This window comes from Coturnix japonica, chromosome 7 (assembly GCF_054131305.1).
Source record: "Coturnix japonica strain WE chromosome 7, WE-NBRP24, whole genome shotgun sequence".
Lineage (NCBI taxonomy): Eukaryota > Metazoa > Chordata > Aves > Galliformes > Phasianidae > Coturnix > Coturnix japonica.
This window is the reverse complement of record NC_140669.1, coordinates 11,932,970-11,953,065: the sequence shown is the minus strand read 5'-3', so window position 1 is coordinate 11,953,065 and position 20,096 is coordinate 11,932,970. Positions and strand designations below refer to the sequence as shown.

Sequence of the window (20,096 nt, the reverse complement as noted above, 5' to 3'; positions counted from 1 at the left end):
ACTGATACTAGAACGGATTTCAGAGGCATCTTGCCTTGTTTACTATAGGCAATAAGGTATTTTGAAAAATAACAGGAAAGATTCCTGTCCTACTATCAAAAAACTCAGTTCCTGACAAGAGCTAAAGTAGTTTACTTCCACAGCAATTGTATCTAAACTGTATAATAAAAATGTCTGAAGGTTTCAATATCCACAAATGAGAAAAATCTACAGGTCATATTCAGACATTTGTCCACATTGAAGAGCATCCTATCAAAGCCTTTTTTAAATTGTTCCGATGAAGATACATCAAAGCTGAGTAATCAGTCTAAGCCATTTATCTGGGAGATAAAAATTCCAAAAAGCCAGACTATTTATTTTACAGTAATTTAAAAAAAAGAAGAGAGAGAATGGTTATCAACAAATTATGCCTGAAATGATGCCAGCAGGGCAAACACAGCTGTAGCTCTGGATATTTAAGTTACACAAGGCACGTATCTCAGATCCATTTATCTAGCTAAGTAGAAGTGATCTAAGTGCTATACTTGCCAGAAAAAAAAAAAAAAATATATATATATATATATATATAAACAAACCAGAGAAAGATTTCTTAATGTTTAACAAAACAATCAACAGCATCAATGTTGTTAAAAGGTTTGCTAACAAAAAAAAAAAAAAATTCATCTGCAATTAATGAAAACTAGCAAAGAAAAACCCCACAGATGTCAACGTAACAAATAGACAACAATGGTGCACAACACAATTTCCATGCACAATTCCAAAAACAGACACATCTTTACTAAATTAGGAGTTTCTGACATACTTAGAAACCAGTAATCAGTATAATTTTTTCAACAAATTAAACTAATTTTAAAATTACATAGCAGCACTAATTACTTCTTGGCATTTTTCCCTACTTAGATTTCAATCAGAACTCAAACTATGAAGTTCTGACATTAACAGAAAAGAGAAGACATTTGGAGTCTGCAGACTCGCATTTACTTCTCCAAGGAACACACAGGTATCAGTTCTGTACTTTAAAAAAAATGTGAACATAAAAATTTTTCTTGTTTCTAAACTATCTTTCAATTGTTAATAATTGTTAATAGAACAATTGTTTCTTAATTAAAAAATAATACTGACAGTTTAGAACCGGCTGGTCACTTTGAATTAGTTAGAAGAGAAATGTCATTTCATGGCAGCAAAGAAGCTGGACCACGAATGGTGGTGCTGCTAAAAGGCAGAAGTGCAAAAGCTATTTCTCTTGAAATAGAGCAGAAAATTTGCTAAGAAGAGACAAGTTTCAACGTGAAGCATTTGTTTTGTGATCAATATTTTACTCTCAGTACAAAACAAAGATATGCATCTAGTAAAACCAGACCTTAGTTCAACCTGTCTTCGATATTTATACAGTGATGTTTGCAGCTTGCCAAAGCAGGGGAAGGTCACAAAATCCTGTTGGTTGTGAAAGGTCCAAAATATTTGCAACAGTATCTCAAGCAGTGAGTAGCTGCTATAAAAGTAGGAAAATAACTGTCTATCTTCACCTTTTTTAAAGTAAAAAATAGAAATTTATGAAGGGGGTTTAACAAAGAAATGTGCTTTATACCTAGGGGTGAACATGAATAGTTCTTAAAACACAAATTAATGGAAAAATATAAAAACGAGTGGTATCCAACATCTAACACGATGTTCACTATAATTTAGCTGTTTCACAACTGAATGCTGAACAGTCAGCGAATAATTATTACTGAGAAGTCGGATATAAAACACCAACATTTTTTGCTGAGTTGAAAATCTAAGTATTTCATGAATACCTGTTAGAAATTATGAAAGGCAAAATGTCTCACAAATACTGGCCTTTCAGAATAAATCAACACTAGACATCACTAAATGCAGTTTAAGAAGTATGGCACACTTTTTATGCCATCTACCCTGCCTTAATTTTCCCCCAAGTTCGGTGTGATCACTTTGTACTGATTTTCAGGAAATACAGCAAAGTCAGCCTGCAAGGAAGAGCTACAACTTAAGGTATTTAAACAATGAATTAAAATAAATTAAAAATAATAAGATCCTGAAGGAGGTCTATGCAAATCATTGTGATCAGGTTACTAACTACAGCCATTCCCACTTAGTGCAGCTACGCCTTATAGGCAGAACGCTTTCCAAGGTGGAAACAGGAATCCTTCATGTAGTAAGCAGAGCATTTTATAGAGAAAATTTCTACTCTTCAGACATACATGCGGTCTTACTCCAACTCCAAATAACCTTTGGGTAACTACAGTCCGCAGGGATTGCTCTATTTGATTTGTTACGCTCTGTACATTGTAATTTTGAGCACACAAAAAGTGCCTATTTTGCAGAACAATGGAAGAGGTAGGTTAAAATCTGAACTTAGAACATGTCATATAAATTATCAAGAGACAGTGCCTGTGATCAGTACCTTGCCGTTGGAAGAGAAATATCACTTGAGTACATTTGTATTAATACAGCTCTGCATACTTCAGGTAATTAAACTTTAAAACCATTAGCACACCTGTAGCAAACCCCAGGAGGAAAATACTATGCTAATTTATTTGATGTTATCTTTGTTCTCCCTATTCTGCAAATAACGTCATTAATATTTATTGTCAAGCATTGTGCCAACCGCAATTCAGTAACATGCAGCTATAAACCCTGAAAATCCACGTACCATGCAGTGTACTGCAATAGACATTCTTATGTCCTTATTTTTGACATAAATGAACAAACAAAACAGCAACTAAACAATATCACCAGCAACCAAACAGACATGGGACCAAAAGGTAGAGCTCCATAGGAAGTTTCTATTCCCTAAACTCCCAGACTGGTCTAAATAAGCAATAAACTTATCCATATAACCAAAAACGTAATATGCTACAAACTCAGGGACCATACACATTTCTCAGGAGAGACAGAATAGATACTTGACTATTTCGGATTGGTTATTCTCTAGACAACCCATCCCAGACTGGTCTAGCTAGCTAGCCAGAGCTACACAGGCTCTAGCATTCTCTTAAGAGCTGATGTAGCTTTTGGACACCAACATCAAAAAGAAGCATCATTGCCCATAACTGTTGTGCAACTATTCCTTATATTACTGAATTTTTTGTATATTTAAAAAAAAAAAAAAAGCAACAAAAAACTTCCATTCCAATATCTAGCTTGCAAACATAAGCACTTAAAAGCAAGGAACACAACATTTCCAATTTCCCCATGTACCTCTGATGCTTGTCTTCAGTCCCAACCTGCTTTTTAGCAGGTAGCACAGACCAGGAAACTATATTACCAAGAATGAAAAATTAAGAGGTACAGAAGAGCAATGAAATATTGCAGAGGAAGGAGGAGAAAAGGGATGAAGTAGTCCAAAGAAATGGTTGCACTTCTATGCACACATTCTATGAACATATTCAGTTTTATTTCTTCTATCAATCAAAAAAAATCTAATGAATAAGGTATTCCAGGCTCATTTGGGAAAGTATTCACTTTTCCCAGTAACAGCCCTCAACATTCAACAAGTTTCCTATTTTCCTTCCTGCCATCTCAGTATATTAGGAGGTATGGAACAAGAACACAATCTGAGAAAAGCAAAAGCAAAGAGGTACTGTAAGATGGCAACAGTAACTAAATATAGCCATCCACATGATTGAACATATTTAGCTTAGCAACATAGAGAAAATAAGATCTGCCATTATATGTTACTGGTTCTCAAAATGGAAAAAAGCAAACCGAACCGAACAAAAGCTTGCTTCTCATTCAACTGAGTAGTAAAGCTAAATTCATTTTCATTAAACAACATTCAGTCCATAAAGAAAACTACGAGAAATAAACTATACATTGTATATTCAATTTTGAAATTAAGATGTTAGTACCATAAAGTATGCCAGAATGACTAAGCCTACAGTGATTTAGTACATACAAGCACGAGCACGTCTGTCTGAACAGAACTTTCCCTTCTACTCCATACTTCAAACTATTTTGGAAGTTGAACTCCACCTATGCGAATCAAACAGAGGAAAGCAAGCTCGGTGACATTGCTATCATCAGGTTACTTACATTAACTCTGAAAGCTTGTACAGTGTTATCCAGGAGAAGAATGTTGCAGACCACCTCCGTATGCTGCCTGTCTCGTGCCAGCTCAGATGCTCGTACATTGTAGGTTCTGCCAGCAGGCAATCGGAAACGTGCGGTCATTACTGTCCACACAGGGTCTTCAGGCAAAAGAAAAATAAAATTGAAAGGTCAGAAAGCGCAAGCGAGGAATGAATGTAGTACATTGAAGAAAGTCAAGGCTGTGAGTCTATGGCTAAAATCTCCATCACATACAAAAGAAAAATGAGAATTAAACTCACAGTATCTAACAGTGAAAAAATGTTTTACAAATTACAACACAACTTTATACTAAGAAAGTCAATTCTTTAAGTTCTTTAAGCTGCTGTTCGTTATCCACTCCCTCCCCTAAGTTTTTTGTTTTGCTTGTGTTGGTGATTTTGTTTTATTTATTTCTTTTCTTGTTTATTATTATGAAATGATTCAGAACTGCATTTTCACTTCAAAAAGCCTTTTAATTGCTGTGCATCAAGGCTACTCTAAGCTCCCACTGTTAGAGGTAATTAAAAATTAATTTCAGTGCAAAAAAGCAAAAAACATCTTACAACAGAAGTAGAGAGAATGGCTGCAAAAAGAATAGGGCACTATGTGAAGACTGGTGTGTTATTCTGCAAGGCTTATGTATTCACTCTATCAGACAAGAGTGATAAATATATGAGCCTTACAATATGAGTAGATAATGGTTTGTTAAACTACTGAATCTTCCACGTGTCATCTTTTTTCCCATTTTTTCAACTGATTGGATTTCTGTATTTAGTTTGAGAGCACAAACTATTCTTATTTTCCATGTAAGGAATGGGGATCAACAGACGCCTATACGTCGAGCTACGTGTTGATAAACGCAATCCAAGAGTTGAAAAGTGACTTTCAGTTTTCAAAACTGAGTTTCTAATGATTATCCTGCAACCCTGGTTCAGCAAAGTGCTTACATGCATGCTTCCAGTATGTTATTAGCCCTGTCCAATGACACTAGTTACATTCTTAAGCTTGAATTACAGATTCAGGCCCTGTAATTTACTTAATTACACACTTGGCAAACTACTTCTACATACTTTGATAAGGGTGTAAGCAAACAAAATGTCCCAGAACTTAAGTTGACAATACACTGAAGCAATAAATACCTTTAAAAAATAGTAAAACATGCTCCAAACTGATTATAAAAGTTTTCCTTATTTTGCAAATTTTAAAAAAAACCTTGAAAAATTGTATGCATGTTTGCTTATTATACATGTCACTCCGAAAGTAATGTTCCCTATTTATTGCCATTGGAACTACAACAGATACAAAGAGCACAAAAACACTGTCTGATGGGGCAAACTCTCAGGTACAGATGAGCATTATTCAACACAGTCAACACCATTAGCAGTGCACTTTTGCCTGTGATGAATAAGAGCCTGCACGATGTGCTCGTAAAAATCTGCACCAGGAGAGCTGACCCACTGCTGCTGCAATGCACTTCTCACTGTGCACTGCACTATTTGGTCTCCACCAATTTTCATAAGCATTCATGAATGTCATCGGGTGCCATTTATATTCAACATGGAGGAATACAATTCCACCCCTTCACTCCATACATGCTTCCAGGTCACACTGCTGCTCTGCTGCCACCTGTTGCACAGCAGCAAAACAAAACGGAACCGAACCATTAGGTAGTGAGCTGGGACTCTCACTCAATAGCCCCCACTGAGCCTCGTGGGGAAAAAAAAGGCAAATCCCACCTTTACTGCCCATTCTCACCCTACTTTTGTTCTGTTTGCTGATTAGCACTGACAGTGTCTCTTCCTTCCCCATTACTTAATTCTGAGAGAAATGCTCTGTGTTTCAAGCAGAACCACAAATTCATCCCATTGAGCATGAAAAACAGCTGTCTTCAGTGATCCACAGAACACCAAGTAAATATTCAGTGACGTTCACAGTCACAACCTGCAGACCCAGCAGAGACAACTTTCAGTCCAACCAAACTCTGCATGTCAAGACCATATCTTGAAGTTTCAGTGTAGGCAATGAAGTGTGGCCAAACACACAGTATGTAGCAGCCTCAACAGCCATTCTGTATGAAACAGACTTCTTCCAGGAAACAGCAAAACAGCCTTATGGCAAAGTATATTAACTGACACTGAAAAGTTTCCACCAAATAGAAATGTAACAGCCACAAAAGTAATGGAGAGGAAGGTGACAAAATACAGACTATTTTTGCAGATGACATTCAAATGTACCCTTTCTCCACATGTCAGTAAAGAAACTATGCAAGTGTGTAGGATTTACTTTAAGATGCCTCCACTGCCACACACTCAAAAATCCTCTTTGCCTTCTAAGATCTGTCAGTAAGATCTGTCAGGGCTACCACATGTAACTGCTTTGTGGCCAAACATATGAACAGAAAGCATATTTAAACCTCTGCCAACATATGTACATACAAAAAAGGATCAGCTGTTAAGCACGGACACACCAAGAACACAGAGAATGCTATTATTCCTGAGCAGCCACCATCACCCTTGCTGGACATTTCATAAACATACCAAAAGAATCCACAGATGGCATTCACAAGGCACAATCCCTTGTGAGGCCATACATCCTAACCGTCTGATTCCCCAGCAAAAACTGACATATAAAATGAAAAGAAAAACCAACAATCACACCAGATGTATACTCGTCTGAAATGAATATACTATAACTGTAACTGGGCACTGCTCAACCACAGAATTGCAAAGTATGGAAGGGAGGTCTGGAGATCACCTAGTTTAACCCCCTGCAATAGCAGGTTACCCACAGCAGGTTATGCAGGAAGGGATCCTGGTATATTTTTACCATCTCCAGTAAAGAAGACTCCACAGCCTCTCTGGGCAGCATAGTCAGCGCTCTGTAACTCTCCAACTTCCTATTTCCTAGATTGTGTCCATTTCCCTCGTCCTGTTGCTGGGCACTGTTGAAAAGAGCCCGGTCCCATCCACTTGCTTCCTCACCAACAGATATCACAGAATCACAGAAGACAGCATGAAACCGATGAAGAACTTCAGGCTGACTTCAAGCTCCAAAGTAAAATCTGCAGCCCCAGAAGAAAATTGGGTTTTGTAAACAGGTCAGATTCAACCCACAGAGTTTCAGAATATCTGGTTTAAACAGAGGTTTAACTTGAGAAAGGTACTAAACACGTGCATATGTATCTCAAGGACACTACCATGGCTACTCACATTAACTAAAATCTTTTTTTATACACAAGTGAATTGCTTAAATTGGATTTCCTTTGGATTAATCTTTGCATGCAAAAAAGGTTTCTGCTTATAATTTTTCAGAACCTTCTGCTAGGGTGTAATACTTAGACACTTGAATTAATAATCCAAAGCATGTGCTGCTGCAGAAACCGGAGGACAGAACTTGTGCAATGAAACTCCACTTACCTCTCAGGTCTACAGAGGGAGTAAGCTGTGCAGTTCCTGCCCGAGCTCAGGTTTCAAGCAATGAAGCAATTCTAGGGAGTGTTCCCTATCAAAGGGCAGAACATTCCTGCGATACTTGCTTGGTTAGGGCATTAAAGTGCATGCAGAAGCTTCCAATGTGAATTTTCAACATTCTCTATTCTCTTACATAAAATAATACTGTCAAATGACAACTTGCTTGGCTTACAATAACTAACCCATTTTAAGAGGCTTAATAACTACGCAGCTGGTTAAGAAAGTGATTAACTGAAATTTAGTTTATCCAAGAGCGTAACTGATTTGCTGACTCAAAGTAAGAAGTACTTTAAGAGACTTAGCAGCCTGCACTGCACATAAGACAACCACCTTCGTACAGTACAGTATGTCTGTATGCATGCAAGGACATGAGAAGTTTTCTTTTTCATGGGTAACCTAAAGAACCTACTGCACTGCCAGATTAAGAGCAAAGCTCCCGTAATGTTTTCCAATTTGTTTGAAAGTTGGTGTTCCAGTGGCCCAGAAGACATCTATTGCCACTGCAACCAACATGTCACACAAACTGGATACAACAGGTGGAAGAGTAAGCTGTACTTACAGAATAGAATGTAGCATGAATGTGTTAAATAGACTGCAGACCATGCAGTTACTAACACCATCCACGTAACTCAATTAGGAAAAAAGAACTACAAGAAATGCCAAAGAAATACAGAAGATTTATACAACGTGTTACAACATCCTGCATGTGAGTGGCTTGTGGGGGACTGGCTGTGGATTCCGATACAGGCTTCACAACTAACTTAGTAATTACCCTCAGTCATAAAATTATTTCAAGACAGTTTTAGTAAATTAACACGTCCTTGGGATATGCTTCACTACCACCATACTACTTGGGGTTGGGGTTTCAAATCTGAGCAACTGCTGTGTGACACCAAATAGCATTTTCACAGTTACAGTCATGCAACTATAAGATGAAGCATCTTCATCACTGCCAACACTGCATTCTTTCCAATATAAAAAGAGCAAAGAAAAACATGAATGAATATTCAGTCACCCAACACAGGGTAGCAGACAATCAGAGAAAGCTGGAGGATGCATAACAGAACACAGCAAGTTAGTTCAGTAGTACCACAGAAATCCATTGTTTCACCTGAAAACTAAACCATTTCTACAACTCACCAGCTCCCTCCTGCTCTACTCCTCTCCCCCAAGAACAAGAGTGTAGCTAAGAGAGCAACCTATTAGAAGAGATGCTTCTGACTAATTAACATCTATATTCATTATGCTTGAACTGCTGTAGTCCCAGTGCTCTGAAACAAGGCCTCAGACTCAGCTGCTCACTTTGTCTGCTTTGGGTCTGACATAGGACAGTATGGGGAAGTTTGAAAGCTGCTCCAGATTAGATATGACCTGAAGTGATGCTGAAAACTCACATAGAAAGAAAATAAATAGAATTACAAATCTAGACTCCAAATAGCTCAACATGGTTAAATTCAAATCCAATTGAAGTTTGAAATTTATTATCCAAGAATACCTGTCCATACCACACTACAGCTGGCAACCTGCTACATCCAGCGTACCTACAGGCACCCTGACGAGCCACAACAGAACTGCTATCTCTCTATTAAGCCATTCTGTATTCATAGCTTTCTGTAAACAACAACCCAGAGCTGATCTCCAAGGAGTCACTCGATCATAGTATGACAGCTTTATGGAACACTTCAGGAAAAGAATAACAGTGCAAGAGGAAGTCGAGTGTGCTGCTGAAGCCAGGAACATCTTTCAGTATATTGGTAGTTTCAAGCCTGTAATATGAAAACAGATGCTATGAATTTGCAGGAAGTCAGAGACGGGAAGAGACAAGGTCACAGTAAGTAACAGATCATTACCAGATGTTATTGGATGGGTCCCTGGTGGTCATTACAGCCATCAGGGAGGCCAGAACACTAAAACAACCAAATTTTACAGCTGACCGAAGCCAACTGCAGGCCAGGGTGAGGCCCTGCTTACCGCACCTTCCCACACACAATGTTCTTTGTGTAAGGGCAGAAAAGGATAAAGCTGCCTGCACAGAGAATGAGGAAGAGGAGTATTAAGTATCACACAACGATGAATTTGACTATCCCTCTATTTTTAACGTATTATAAAATAAATAAACATGCAAATATATGAATAAAACAAACCACCTCAATTGTTAGTACACGGCTGCTAAATACTTGGAAGCTTTTTATTATTTTAAAAGGCTATTAGGAATGAACAGAACAGCTTTCCAATCTCACTTCCACCTGCAATGATTTCAAGTAGATTAGACTCAGAAGCTGCTGTTATTTGAAAATATGCTTTAAAATGGCAACCCATGACCCTAGCACGGATTATTGCTAATACAACACTTCCCATTCCCAAAGCTGGATCTCTTATTTTGGTTTCATGACTCAATTCTATAATAAGATTTAATAAATGGAGGTTATAGAGGAACATTACCAAAATATCGTCTTGATAAGAACTTCTCAAAATAATCTTGCACTAAGTTTTTCAACGTGCTCCCTAAAATAGGTTAAATAGTTTTAAATAGATTTTGCATTAAAAAGAAATCCTAGTTCCTATGCAACTGCAAGCTTTGGGAGCCTAAACTATTTGCTCACCAAAAGTAAAAAAGCTGAAATCGCTGCATGTTCAGATCAACTAAAACCAGAAGCTGCATTTTTAACATAGTTTAAGAAGCCAAAAGAGAAAAAATAAAATGCAAAAGGCTGGTCTTCAACCACTGGATACAAGTAGATAGAGGAAAAATACCTCTGTATGCTACGAAGTTGCATGTTATAACTTCATGTGATCATAAAGGAACAAGTCATTCATTCTCTATACCCAACAAGCCTCATCCACAACTACCAGAAGGCAGCCTTAACAGAAAAAAGCAATGGAGAAAATCAGAACTGGTTATGAACCACTGGAATACACATAGATCTATCCAGAGCAGCTGGCTGAATGGGCAGCATTAGTTCTAGCCATGGCAGCTGCGTTATAAAGCCTTTGAAGCTGCAGACAGAAAACAAAACTGGCAAAATTCAGAAAAGGCTTTTATTCTACCTATAGCCAACTTCAAGTTGAATTTTGGCTGGCGCTAGGACTGAAGTATTAGACAGAGGGAGGAAAGTTGTCTGCATATATTCTGTTCAGAATAACTAAACCTAAGCCAAACTACCTTCAATAGACTCTTAAACGTAGCAGATGCTGATTCTGAGGCTGAATATAACTAATTGGACACTCTCCATCAAACTTAGTTTTTAATCAGAAATGCCACTTCCATAAAATAGAAATTTTCACATGGAAAATTTCAGTTTTGCCAAAAAAACATCAATTTTCTGTTGGGAACATTCAAATAATGGCTGGCTGGCTACCTGCCTGGAAAACTCCTGTCAACTTTGCCTCTTCCTCCAAGAAAGAACAAGCCAAGGAAAGCCTTCCAGCAGCACTGCCCAGAGCTGTGACCTCACTCCAGCCATGCCCCTGGCTCTCAGCTTCCATCCCGCACTGCCAGGCTCTGCACCAGAGCTCAATGCTCTCCACCCAGGGAAGAGCAAATCTGGTGATGGACTTAAAGCCAGTGTTAGATAAGTACTTCTCTGACTCACTTCTGTCTCCTCTGAAAGCTTCTCTTTATAGGAAACAATTCCTATTTCCAGGCCAGTCCAAGCGGACTACAAGTTCACAGTGATTTGACTGAATCAGCCAATATCACCCATGTTCAAGAAACTTAGCAGTTAAATCTGAAAATCATTCACCTGAAATAAAAGAACCTGGGGAGGAGGGAGTTTTGCTTCTTAAATGAATCCAAAGAGGTCTGAGCTTTCCAGATTTGTAAACAAATCTACTCAGTAAAAGGGTCGTTTTCATAGATCCTGTCCAGAAGAAAAAAGAGACAGCACGATTCCATCTGTATTTCTTACGAGGTGCAAGACGAAGCCAAGCCAACGGTTCTCCAAAGCTGTGGCATGCTGACCTCAACCACGGCATTCTGTGAGGGATTGTGACCTTAAATTCTAGGCTCAGGCTGTGGGCTCCATACACTTTTCTTCAACCATCTTAATCTCAACAAATTCAGTAGACAGACAAGCAGAAAGAAAAATTACCCTCACTTTTAGGATGAGCTTCCTTCTTTTGAAAGTGAACTGACAAACTTACAGAAGCATACAAAGCTTCTATAATAAAAAGTATTGGGATAAAAGGTAATGCAAAAAGAGGATGGCAATGCCCCAACCTTATTTAAGGTGTACAGTTCCTAGGGCTTATCAGAGTAGATTTTGAAAATAGGTTGGTTTTTTTTTTCCTTTTCTTTCTGAAAATGGCTATTTTCTTTCCTATAGTTTTCTTCCCCGTAAAATTACTCAGTATTACTGAGAACTTTCCACAAAATTAAATCACAAAAACTGCAGCAGTTCCCAACAGAGCAGAAAGTAACAAGTAACCAAGGCCAACTGCAAAGATACTGCAACAAAATAAGTCTCGATGTTTCCACTATCTAAAAGCAAAGACAAAAACTGCAGGAATGGAACTTGAGCTACTGTAAAACCTTGAAAAAGGATATTTTGAAATACAAACCAGCACCAAATTGAAGTTGTGCCACATAAAATAATATTTATGAAAATATTAGGAAAGTAAAATTTGCAGTGGCAAAATTTGTGATCATGTACTATTCATCTCAGCCCAGACAGTTAAATCTCACGTATCAATACTAAAGAATCTGACTTCTAATTAAACATAACAGCAAATTAGTTCTCAGGTACGGGGCATGTTTCCTGTATGAAAACATCGAGCATCATTCATTGCATTTAGTAGAACATCCCATTGAGAAAAATGATCTGAGCATTCCGCTCAGAAGTGAAAAACTTTTAAAACCAAGAAGATACTGCTGCCTTCAGGTGCAGTCATTCATTCACTCTACAATTCACAGGGCTGAGTAGGCAAACAGCTTCTCCTCGAGAGCAAAACAGAGACCCCAGTGCTTCTTCAACACATTGGCTCAGCTCAGTACAAAGCTTTGTGTCCCAAAGAAGTGGAAGCACAGCAACATTACAAAGCAGTAAGCTAACTCAAAACTAAGCAATAAAATAAATGGATCACAGCCCCAGTTGGAATAAAACAGTTGAGCAGGGCAAGTGAGCACCCACACGTGGAGCTAGCACGTGACAGAGCACAAACGCAACAAGTTATTAAAAGAAGAAAGTACTACAAAGCTATAAAAGACTATGACAAGCTTTATGCCACCCTACTATTTATCATACTATTAAAGAAAAAAAAGGCAGATACTCCAGCCTCAAACCAACAAGGGAAGAGCTCATCACCTGTGACAACACCTTGCCTATAATTACATTCTCTCTTCTTTGTCTTTGGAAAACAACCAACAGGCTGCAGCTCTGGCCACTCCTTACTTATAACTGACATTTACTTTTTCGTGATAAAAACCAATTATACATAACAGTTTACCTCTAAAGAAGTCTTAATCAAGCGCTGAATTTAGCTTTACATGTAGCGGTGAAGTTCACCCTACTTAGGTGTAAAAATTTGACGTTAAAAAATGAAGATATGCTATGTTACATAACATTTGCAGTTCAGCTGCCTCTCTTAGCCTTTTCTTTTCTCGCTGCTTAAGAATTAAAGAGAAAAACGATGTATTCCTAAAGTCAAATGACTGAAGCAGCAGATCGGTTTAAGAGCCTTCAACCCACACTAATTCACCTTCCAGAATACAGAACATTTACAAAATGCTTAGCAAAAAAGAACACATTTGGAACTCCCCTTCCACTGAAACACGCTGAACAAATACTTTTGCAGCAAACCAAGGGCAGCCCTTTTTTTTTTCTAAAAGAAGAAGCCTCATTTTGCCATATTCGGCCATATTCATTGTTCATGAATGAGTGGCAAATTCCAATTCCAAGGTCCTCTGATGCTTCTCAGCAAGACCAAAAATCAATATACTTTTACAATACCAAACATTTAATATTTGGAAACATAGCAAAAGCTATCATGGGGACAGCTGACATTTAGCCAGGGTCCCTAACAAAGACAAAGTAAAAACTCAAATTAAGAAAGAAAATGATGTTGTAATTTGTACAGTGAGGAAGTAATTTCATTCTCAAGCACACTTGTGGCACAGGCAAACACAGTGCAGGACATAAAATCAGACTGTGCTTCTTCTGCCCAGCTTTTGAGGCTACTTTGTAGAAGAGAATAATTAACTTTTTAGTTGCACAGGGACTTGTACTGGTAAAATAACTGAAATAATCGCCATACATATAAAGCCTCTCTCATCAGCACCCTGTACAAACATCAGTATGTGGAGATGTGAATCTTTGACATATTCTGAAACTCCTCCAAACCAGAACTGAAGTCCTTTGACAGAGGTGGTAAAAGCAAGTGTTCCTAATGAAAAAGAGATATGCAGAATGAACTCATGTTTCTCATCTTCTTGTCCCTATGGTACGGGTAAGAATCCAACTCTCTACTATTTTCTACTGAAGCAGTGGAAGAGATGCTATGCTGCCAGCAAGTCAAGTCATCGCTTCCTTAAATACCTTTCCTTTGAGGCCATCAGTGAGCGCTTTCTGCTCAAGGCCAAGCAGTCAACATTCTGGGACAGATTCATTTCCTTTTTCTAAAAGGGAACAGAAGCTACTGTCAAAGAACAAACTCAAAATACAGAGAACACATGAGAGTCACAGTGTCTCCTTCTGAATAAAGCCACAGGCAAGACATTACTGGTGGCAGGAGGATGGAACATCTGGAATTCATCCTGGTGTCAGCCATCCCAAAGTCACAGGGAGTCTCTAAGAAAAAAATTCTAAGAAAAAATCAGGTGTGATCAGATCCAGTAACACTAACGTGCGCAGAAATTACAAAGAACCAAACAGCATTTGCTTGTTAACCCCTTCTTCATGATGCAGAGGTGACCAACTGCATAAACCCAAAATACAGTGCAGAAAAATGAAGATTAACAAAAACCACAACAAAGTCAATCAGATACAACAGACAAAAAAAAAGAGTAATGGAGGAATGCTCTGACATAAGACAACAAATGAGAAAACATACCTGCGAGATCGAGTCAGTAAGAAAACTCAAAAGCAACATACATGAAATAAGTTTTTATGAAGAATCTAGCGTAGCTTCCCAAATGCCCAGTGAGCCCTTTTAGAGATGTTGTAGCTTATTTAAAGGAAAATGCAGTTCTAAAATTCCTCTCAATTCTTGCTTACATTTCACGAGCTCACAATAAGGAAGCCATGGTACTTCCACTCAAAGGTACAGACACAGGCTTGCAAAGAAACAAAAATAAGTTACAATAATGAATAATGAAATTACTTTTGTAGGCTACTATTGAAGGTGAAAAATCCTATCAAACTGATGCACGCTTTCAAAATTATGTATCATTACGCAATTCACACAATATCTTTAAAATAACTTAGAAAAGGCTGGCTCTTTTTGGTCAATGTTGTTTCCCCTGGAAAAACAGACACAAACACAGTGCCTGCGTGTTACAGATTAACAAGCCGATGCAGTGGCCACTTGAAGCTACAAGGCTAATTATTACTGAAACCAACAGCTCTGTATCATTTCTCTCCATCCTTCAAGAATTCCTGATCCCTTCCATGTCCCTCCTTCACTTCTCAAGGCTGAACAATCCCCTTTTCTGCTGTTCAATTCCTTTCACAGCCCAAATCCTTCTCCACATGACACCTACCTCTCCAACCACCTCTCAGTTTCTCTCTCTGGCCCGCTCCACCACTATCTTTGCTCTTCCATGTCCTGCTCACCTGAGGTGAGCACAGAAGATGGAACAGTCTTCCAAGTGCACGTGAAAGGAAAGGTTGAATACAACACCATTGTTTACCATAGCATTACAGAAAACAGCAAATGGTTTTTAAAAGCTCCCCCCTACCTCCAGAAAAGTCAGTGAAGGACCTGCTTATTCAGTGACTTCCCCTTAAACAGCCTTCCAGATACATAAATCTGGGCTTGAAGACATCACCCTCCTTCATTTCCCTACTATCTGTCCCAAGGGAACTAATTCAATGCTTAATGATCATTCTCCTTCAAAATAAAACCTTCAGGAGAGAACACAATGCAGGAGAACTGATTAATTGCAAGTCTATTCGTAACCTAAAAAGCATATTGACAGTGACACGATACAGCTTTCCACAGCTAAATTTTTTTTATTTATCTAAAAAGAGAATAGAATCTAGAGCTTGTACAAGCACCAAGAGACACCAAGAACATAAAAGACTACATTTATTTTTTAAAGCTGTTATTGTACAAAGCATGTGGAGAAGGAACAGCATAGGCACATACAAATGAATCTACAAAGACTGCATTAAAAGGAGACGAGCTCTCTAAGTTGGCACACCTGCACTGTTCCAGGTGGGCACTACGTCTGGAAACTCTTCTCATTCTTGTGCCTCCGCAGCCAGGGCCAACCCATCTTACACCCACCTCTACAGGCACATTGAAATTAAACATGCCCTCAGCTTCCTCAATTTAATTGCCACCTTCTGACACAAAGTGAAACTTCTGCTTCTAATGGCAACTGTTTTTTCCCTAAAGGACAAAGGCAAAACATCCTAAAAATAATGCTATTATGAGACTTTTTATTATAAAGCAGCATCAGTACTGCAGCCACCAACTGCTTCTTCAAAGCTTTTTCATTAACTAGAGCTCGACATCCTTATTAGAGGGGAAGAAAAAGAAAAAATAAAGGCTATGCCAAACACTATTTAGCCTACAGATAAGCTGTATTATCTTAGAAGTGCAGCTTATTTATATTGCCTATGGAAAATATTTCTCCCAACTGCAGTAAAGATAGGTTCTCAGGCTTTAAATACAACTCATGAAATTCTCTTATCTAATACCACTACAAAGCAATAATTTTAAAAAATAAAATAAAATAAAATAGCCCAGAATTGTCAAGTTCACAAGACTCAAAGAGTGGTAAGTCAAGAGAAAACCAGTACCCAGTTCTGTTAGCCCAGCAGCCCTGACCAGATAACAAGTACACTCCAGCAGGTATCTGTCACAGTGGACTGGGGTAAATAGCAAATAGCCATCACAAAAAGATGTTGCTGAAATGGGCTGCCAATATCAGAGAGCTCTCCACAGCCCCAGAATTGTCAGGAAACTGAGTAAATACTGATAACACCCCGGCCTGCTGTGAAATTGTTGACATTTTCTGTGGAAACGTGTGACAACAGCGTGTAATTTGTTCCCTGCATCTCAGGAAGGAGGGCAACCCATTGCTAGGAAGGACTGCACAGCTCCAGGAAGCTACCAAGAATAAAACAACATGTCTCCATGGGTCCTTTAACAGTCCGATAAATGTTTAAGTCATCCCAACTTCGGTCAGCATTGGAAAGGGCCCTCTCTTCTGTGCCAGCAGGGCCAGAAACTGGAGACTGGGAAGCCAGAGAACACAAGAGGTGAGATTCCAGCTGGATCCCTTGGTCTCTGGGCACAGTGATGCCATCCATGACAAGTGAAACAGCAGTGAACTGGAACAGGCACCTGCTGCTCCTCCAGTCAGTGGTGGTGTCTCAAAGAGGAAAACATAAAGAAGAAATGAAGCAAGGCTTGTCCTTTCCAGATTCAGGAGCTGGCATCAGGAACTTCTTAACAATGGGTATGACAGACAGAGGTGATGCTAAAGAGTTTACCACCATCGTGGCTTTATCCCTTTGAAAAGTAGCTCCCACTCTCCAAGGACCAGCACTGCATGTTTATTCAACAGAAGGCCACCCTAAAATTTCTCAATGAAAAATAACGTTTTGCCAGCCAAGAGTATGAGGATTCCACAGCATAGATCCAAAAACGTGCTGTTTTCAAAGTCACCGCTGGAATCCAGAGAGCAGAAATCCATTATTTAACATAGAACTAGCAAGAAGCTTGCACCTGCTGGTGACAGGCAGGCAGTCTGCTAGGAGCTGTGCTGGTTCTTAAAGAAGCGCTATTAAATAACAGACATGTCCATCTGTCCTCTCAAAGTATATATATAGAGAAACACAAATTAGAAGTTGTTCAGAGTGTTAGATCATCTGCTTTCCCTAAGAAAATCTGCTGGGAAAAAAAAAAAAAAAATAACAGGAGAGAAATGAAGAAGTGCCAACTAGAGTGAGCAAGTGCTGACAGAGCTCATGGAAGTGCAGAAAAATCTCATCTAGCTCTCAAGAAATCGAAAATAAATAACTGAAGAGTGCAGATACCCAAACACACAGAGCTTATGCATTCTTTATGGTAGACTTTAATAAAACAGACTATGTTCCATGTACGTCTCTGGCATATGGCGGTCACTACAACAAAGTAACTTGCATCTATCAACAACCAGAAACACTTTTGCCACCTCACATTCCGTAAGCCATTTTGCAAGCTTGCTGTGACACTTCTGAAACACAGTATGGGAAGATGGAGTAGGAGTAGCCATGCCATCTTTCCACTGCTAGTTTTAATAATGCCACAAAGCTGCTTTTCACATCTCATCCTGAAATTCCATGGACTGTTCAATTTTTAACCACAGGTGATAGGAAGGGTTTTAAAATTAGCGTTGTTTGAATATTTATCTGAAATTCGCTTTTGTACTTTATTTGTTTTCCTGATTTTTTGTCTTCATTCAGAAGCCCCTCTCATTTTTCTATCGAATATGATTGAGAAATTTAAGAGAACACAAACTGCTTTGCAATAGAACACTGGCTGGTTTATTGGAGACCAGAAAGCTTTCATTTAGGTGCCCATTTTCAGAACAGCTGCAGATAGGAGTATGACATCTATAGAAAGCACACAATCTATGCAAGGCAACAAAGGCAACTGACTATTTGACAGTAATATTTAGGTAAAGAAAATACAATCACCATCTATGCAAATAGCAATTCAAGAAAAATATGATCCCAGGAACTAGAGGACAGTTCCTCAATGAAGATCATACCTTCTTTTCAGAAGGGGAATAGCTTATGGAGCAGAGCTTGCAGGAGAATCCATATTACTGGTACCAGCAGAACAGGATGGATACAGGCTATAAAGACAACACGCAATAGGAGGAAGTAGCCAACATTACCTCTGAGACAGGGAGCACTGTGAGCCTAGCACAGCAGTATCAGCTTGGGAAATGCACACATAATATTACAAAGCCTTGGTATATTTTGGGGGATGGTGAAGAAGCGACAGGACAAAGCTTCAGAAGTCACAGATATTTACATTTTACCTGCCACTGAACAGCGTTTTCATTTTCTGCTTTAGGATTATACTTAAAGAGATAAGAATTCAATAATTCACCCTCAGCAGGATAGTGCATCAGATGCTGATGTTAAACTCAGGAGAATGACCTATTTACCAGAAAGAAAAAAGCCATAACACCAAGTGATCACCTACAGTCCAAGCAAACACACACTTGTTTCTGTATTAAACTCAGATTTTTGTTCTACTTCAGAGTTTAATTTCCCAAAGAACCAGACTGATGCTTTTGTCCTAGAAACAAAAGGAAATTCTGAAGGTCAATAAGCAGGATTCCAATAGTCAGAATGAAAGCAAGGACAATGTGATAAACTCTGGCTCATGTGATTGACCAGAGGGTAATTAATATCATCTCTTCCTGAAAGAGCGTGCACAGCTGAATACCAAAGCAAAGCTTCAGAAAAATCTGTATTAATGGAGCATATCACACTGTTCAAGAACACTGAGTTTTCTGTTTTGTATTTTTCCCAAGATACAAGTAAATAAGCAACAGAAGGAACAGAATTCGTGAACTTTTGAGGAACAACAAAAGATATTTTTATTTCGGCTGAAACATTTTGACACTTAAATGCAGGCAGATGCACCATTACATATGGTCTTGGATCCAGCAAGAACGTCTGTTTACCTGACAACTGAGGGAGCACACGATTCTGATGCTATTCCATATGACTTGCATGTCTCAGTCTAAGCTCAGAATTGAAAATGTTTGGTTTTGTAATTTCAATTAAAATGCATATTTCAACGTTCCAGAATCAGATCTTGGATTTCTTTTTTTTTGTAATTATTCTGCTGATAGCCCTACTGATCACTTGCAATGATAAGAACAAGGTGAACAAGCAGCTTTGGAAAATGCACTGAACAACAGGGGAGAGAGAGAAAGAAGTTAAGGAAAAAAGCAACAGATACAAGGATTTCAAAAAGATGTGATCACGTCAGGCACTATTAGGCATTACTCCGATGAACTCTTTATTTGACATAACCTGGCACTGCCAGCTAAAGCAGCATTCCTGACCTACTCCTGTGTCTGGCCACTTGTTTCCAGCCTTGCATCATCTTCTCCCTACTGCTGACATGGACATTTGTACAGCCATATGGTGAACCAGAGTGGAGAATTAAGAAACAACACCATTTTGGCAACATTATTTTTCAGTCAGACCAACTCCCTGCCATGGTTCTCTGTGTGGTTTAAGCACTATGGCAGCATAAGGAAGACAGGAGGGGCCATAAGATGAGGATGCAGAGGGTTTGGTCAGAATCATGGTCCAAATGGCAAATTGGAGTTTAGGCATTGAATGCAGCCAAGAGAAGATC

General features: G+C 38.7%; 1 protein-coding gene across 7 annotated transcripts in view; it reads right to left on the bottom strand.

Annotated features, from left to right (window-relative positions):
* The window catches only part of PTPN4 (protein tyrosine phosphatase non-receptor type 4), a 123,324-nt gene that overhangs the window by 55,703 nt on the left and 47,525 nt on the right, over positions 1 to 20,096 (bottom strand). For 6 of the 7 annotated variants that reach the window (XM_085553225.1, XM_085553226.1, XM_015868626.3 and 3 more), the window contains one exon: positions 4,054 to 4,208. In XM_085553225.1, the coding sequence (XP_085409351.1) occupies positions 4,054 to 4,208 (155 nt within the window). Of the gene's footprint in view, positions 1 to 4,053; positions 4,209 to 7,505; positions 7,607 to 20,096 lie in introns of those variants that run through there. The other variant, XR_014948288.1, reaches the window with a different exon arrangement.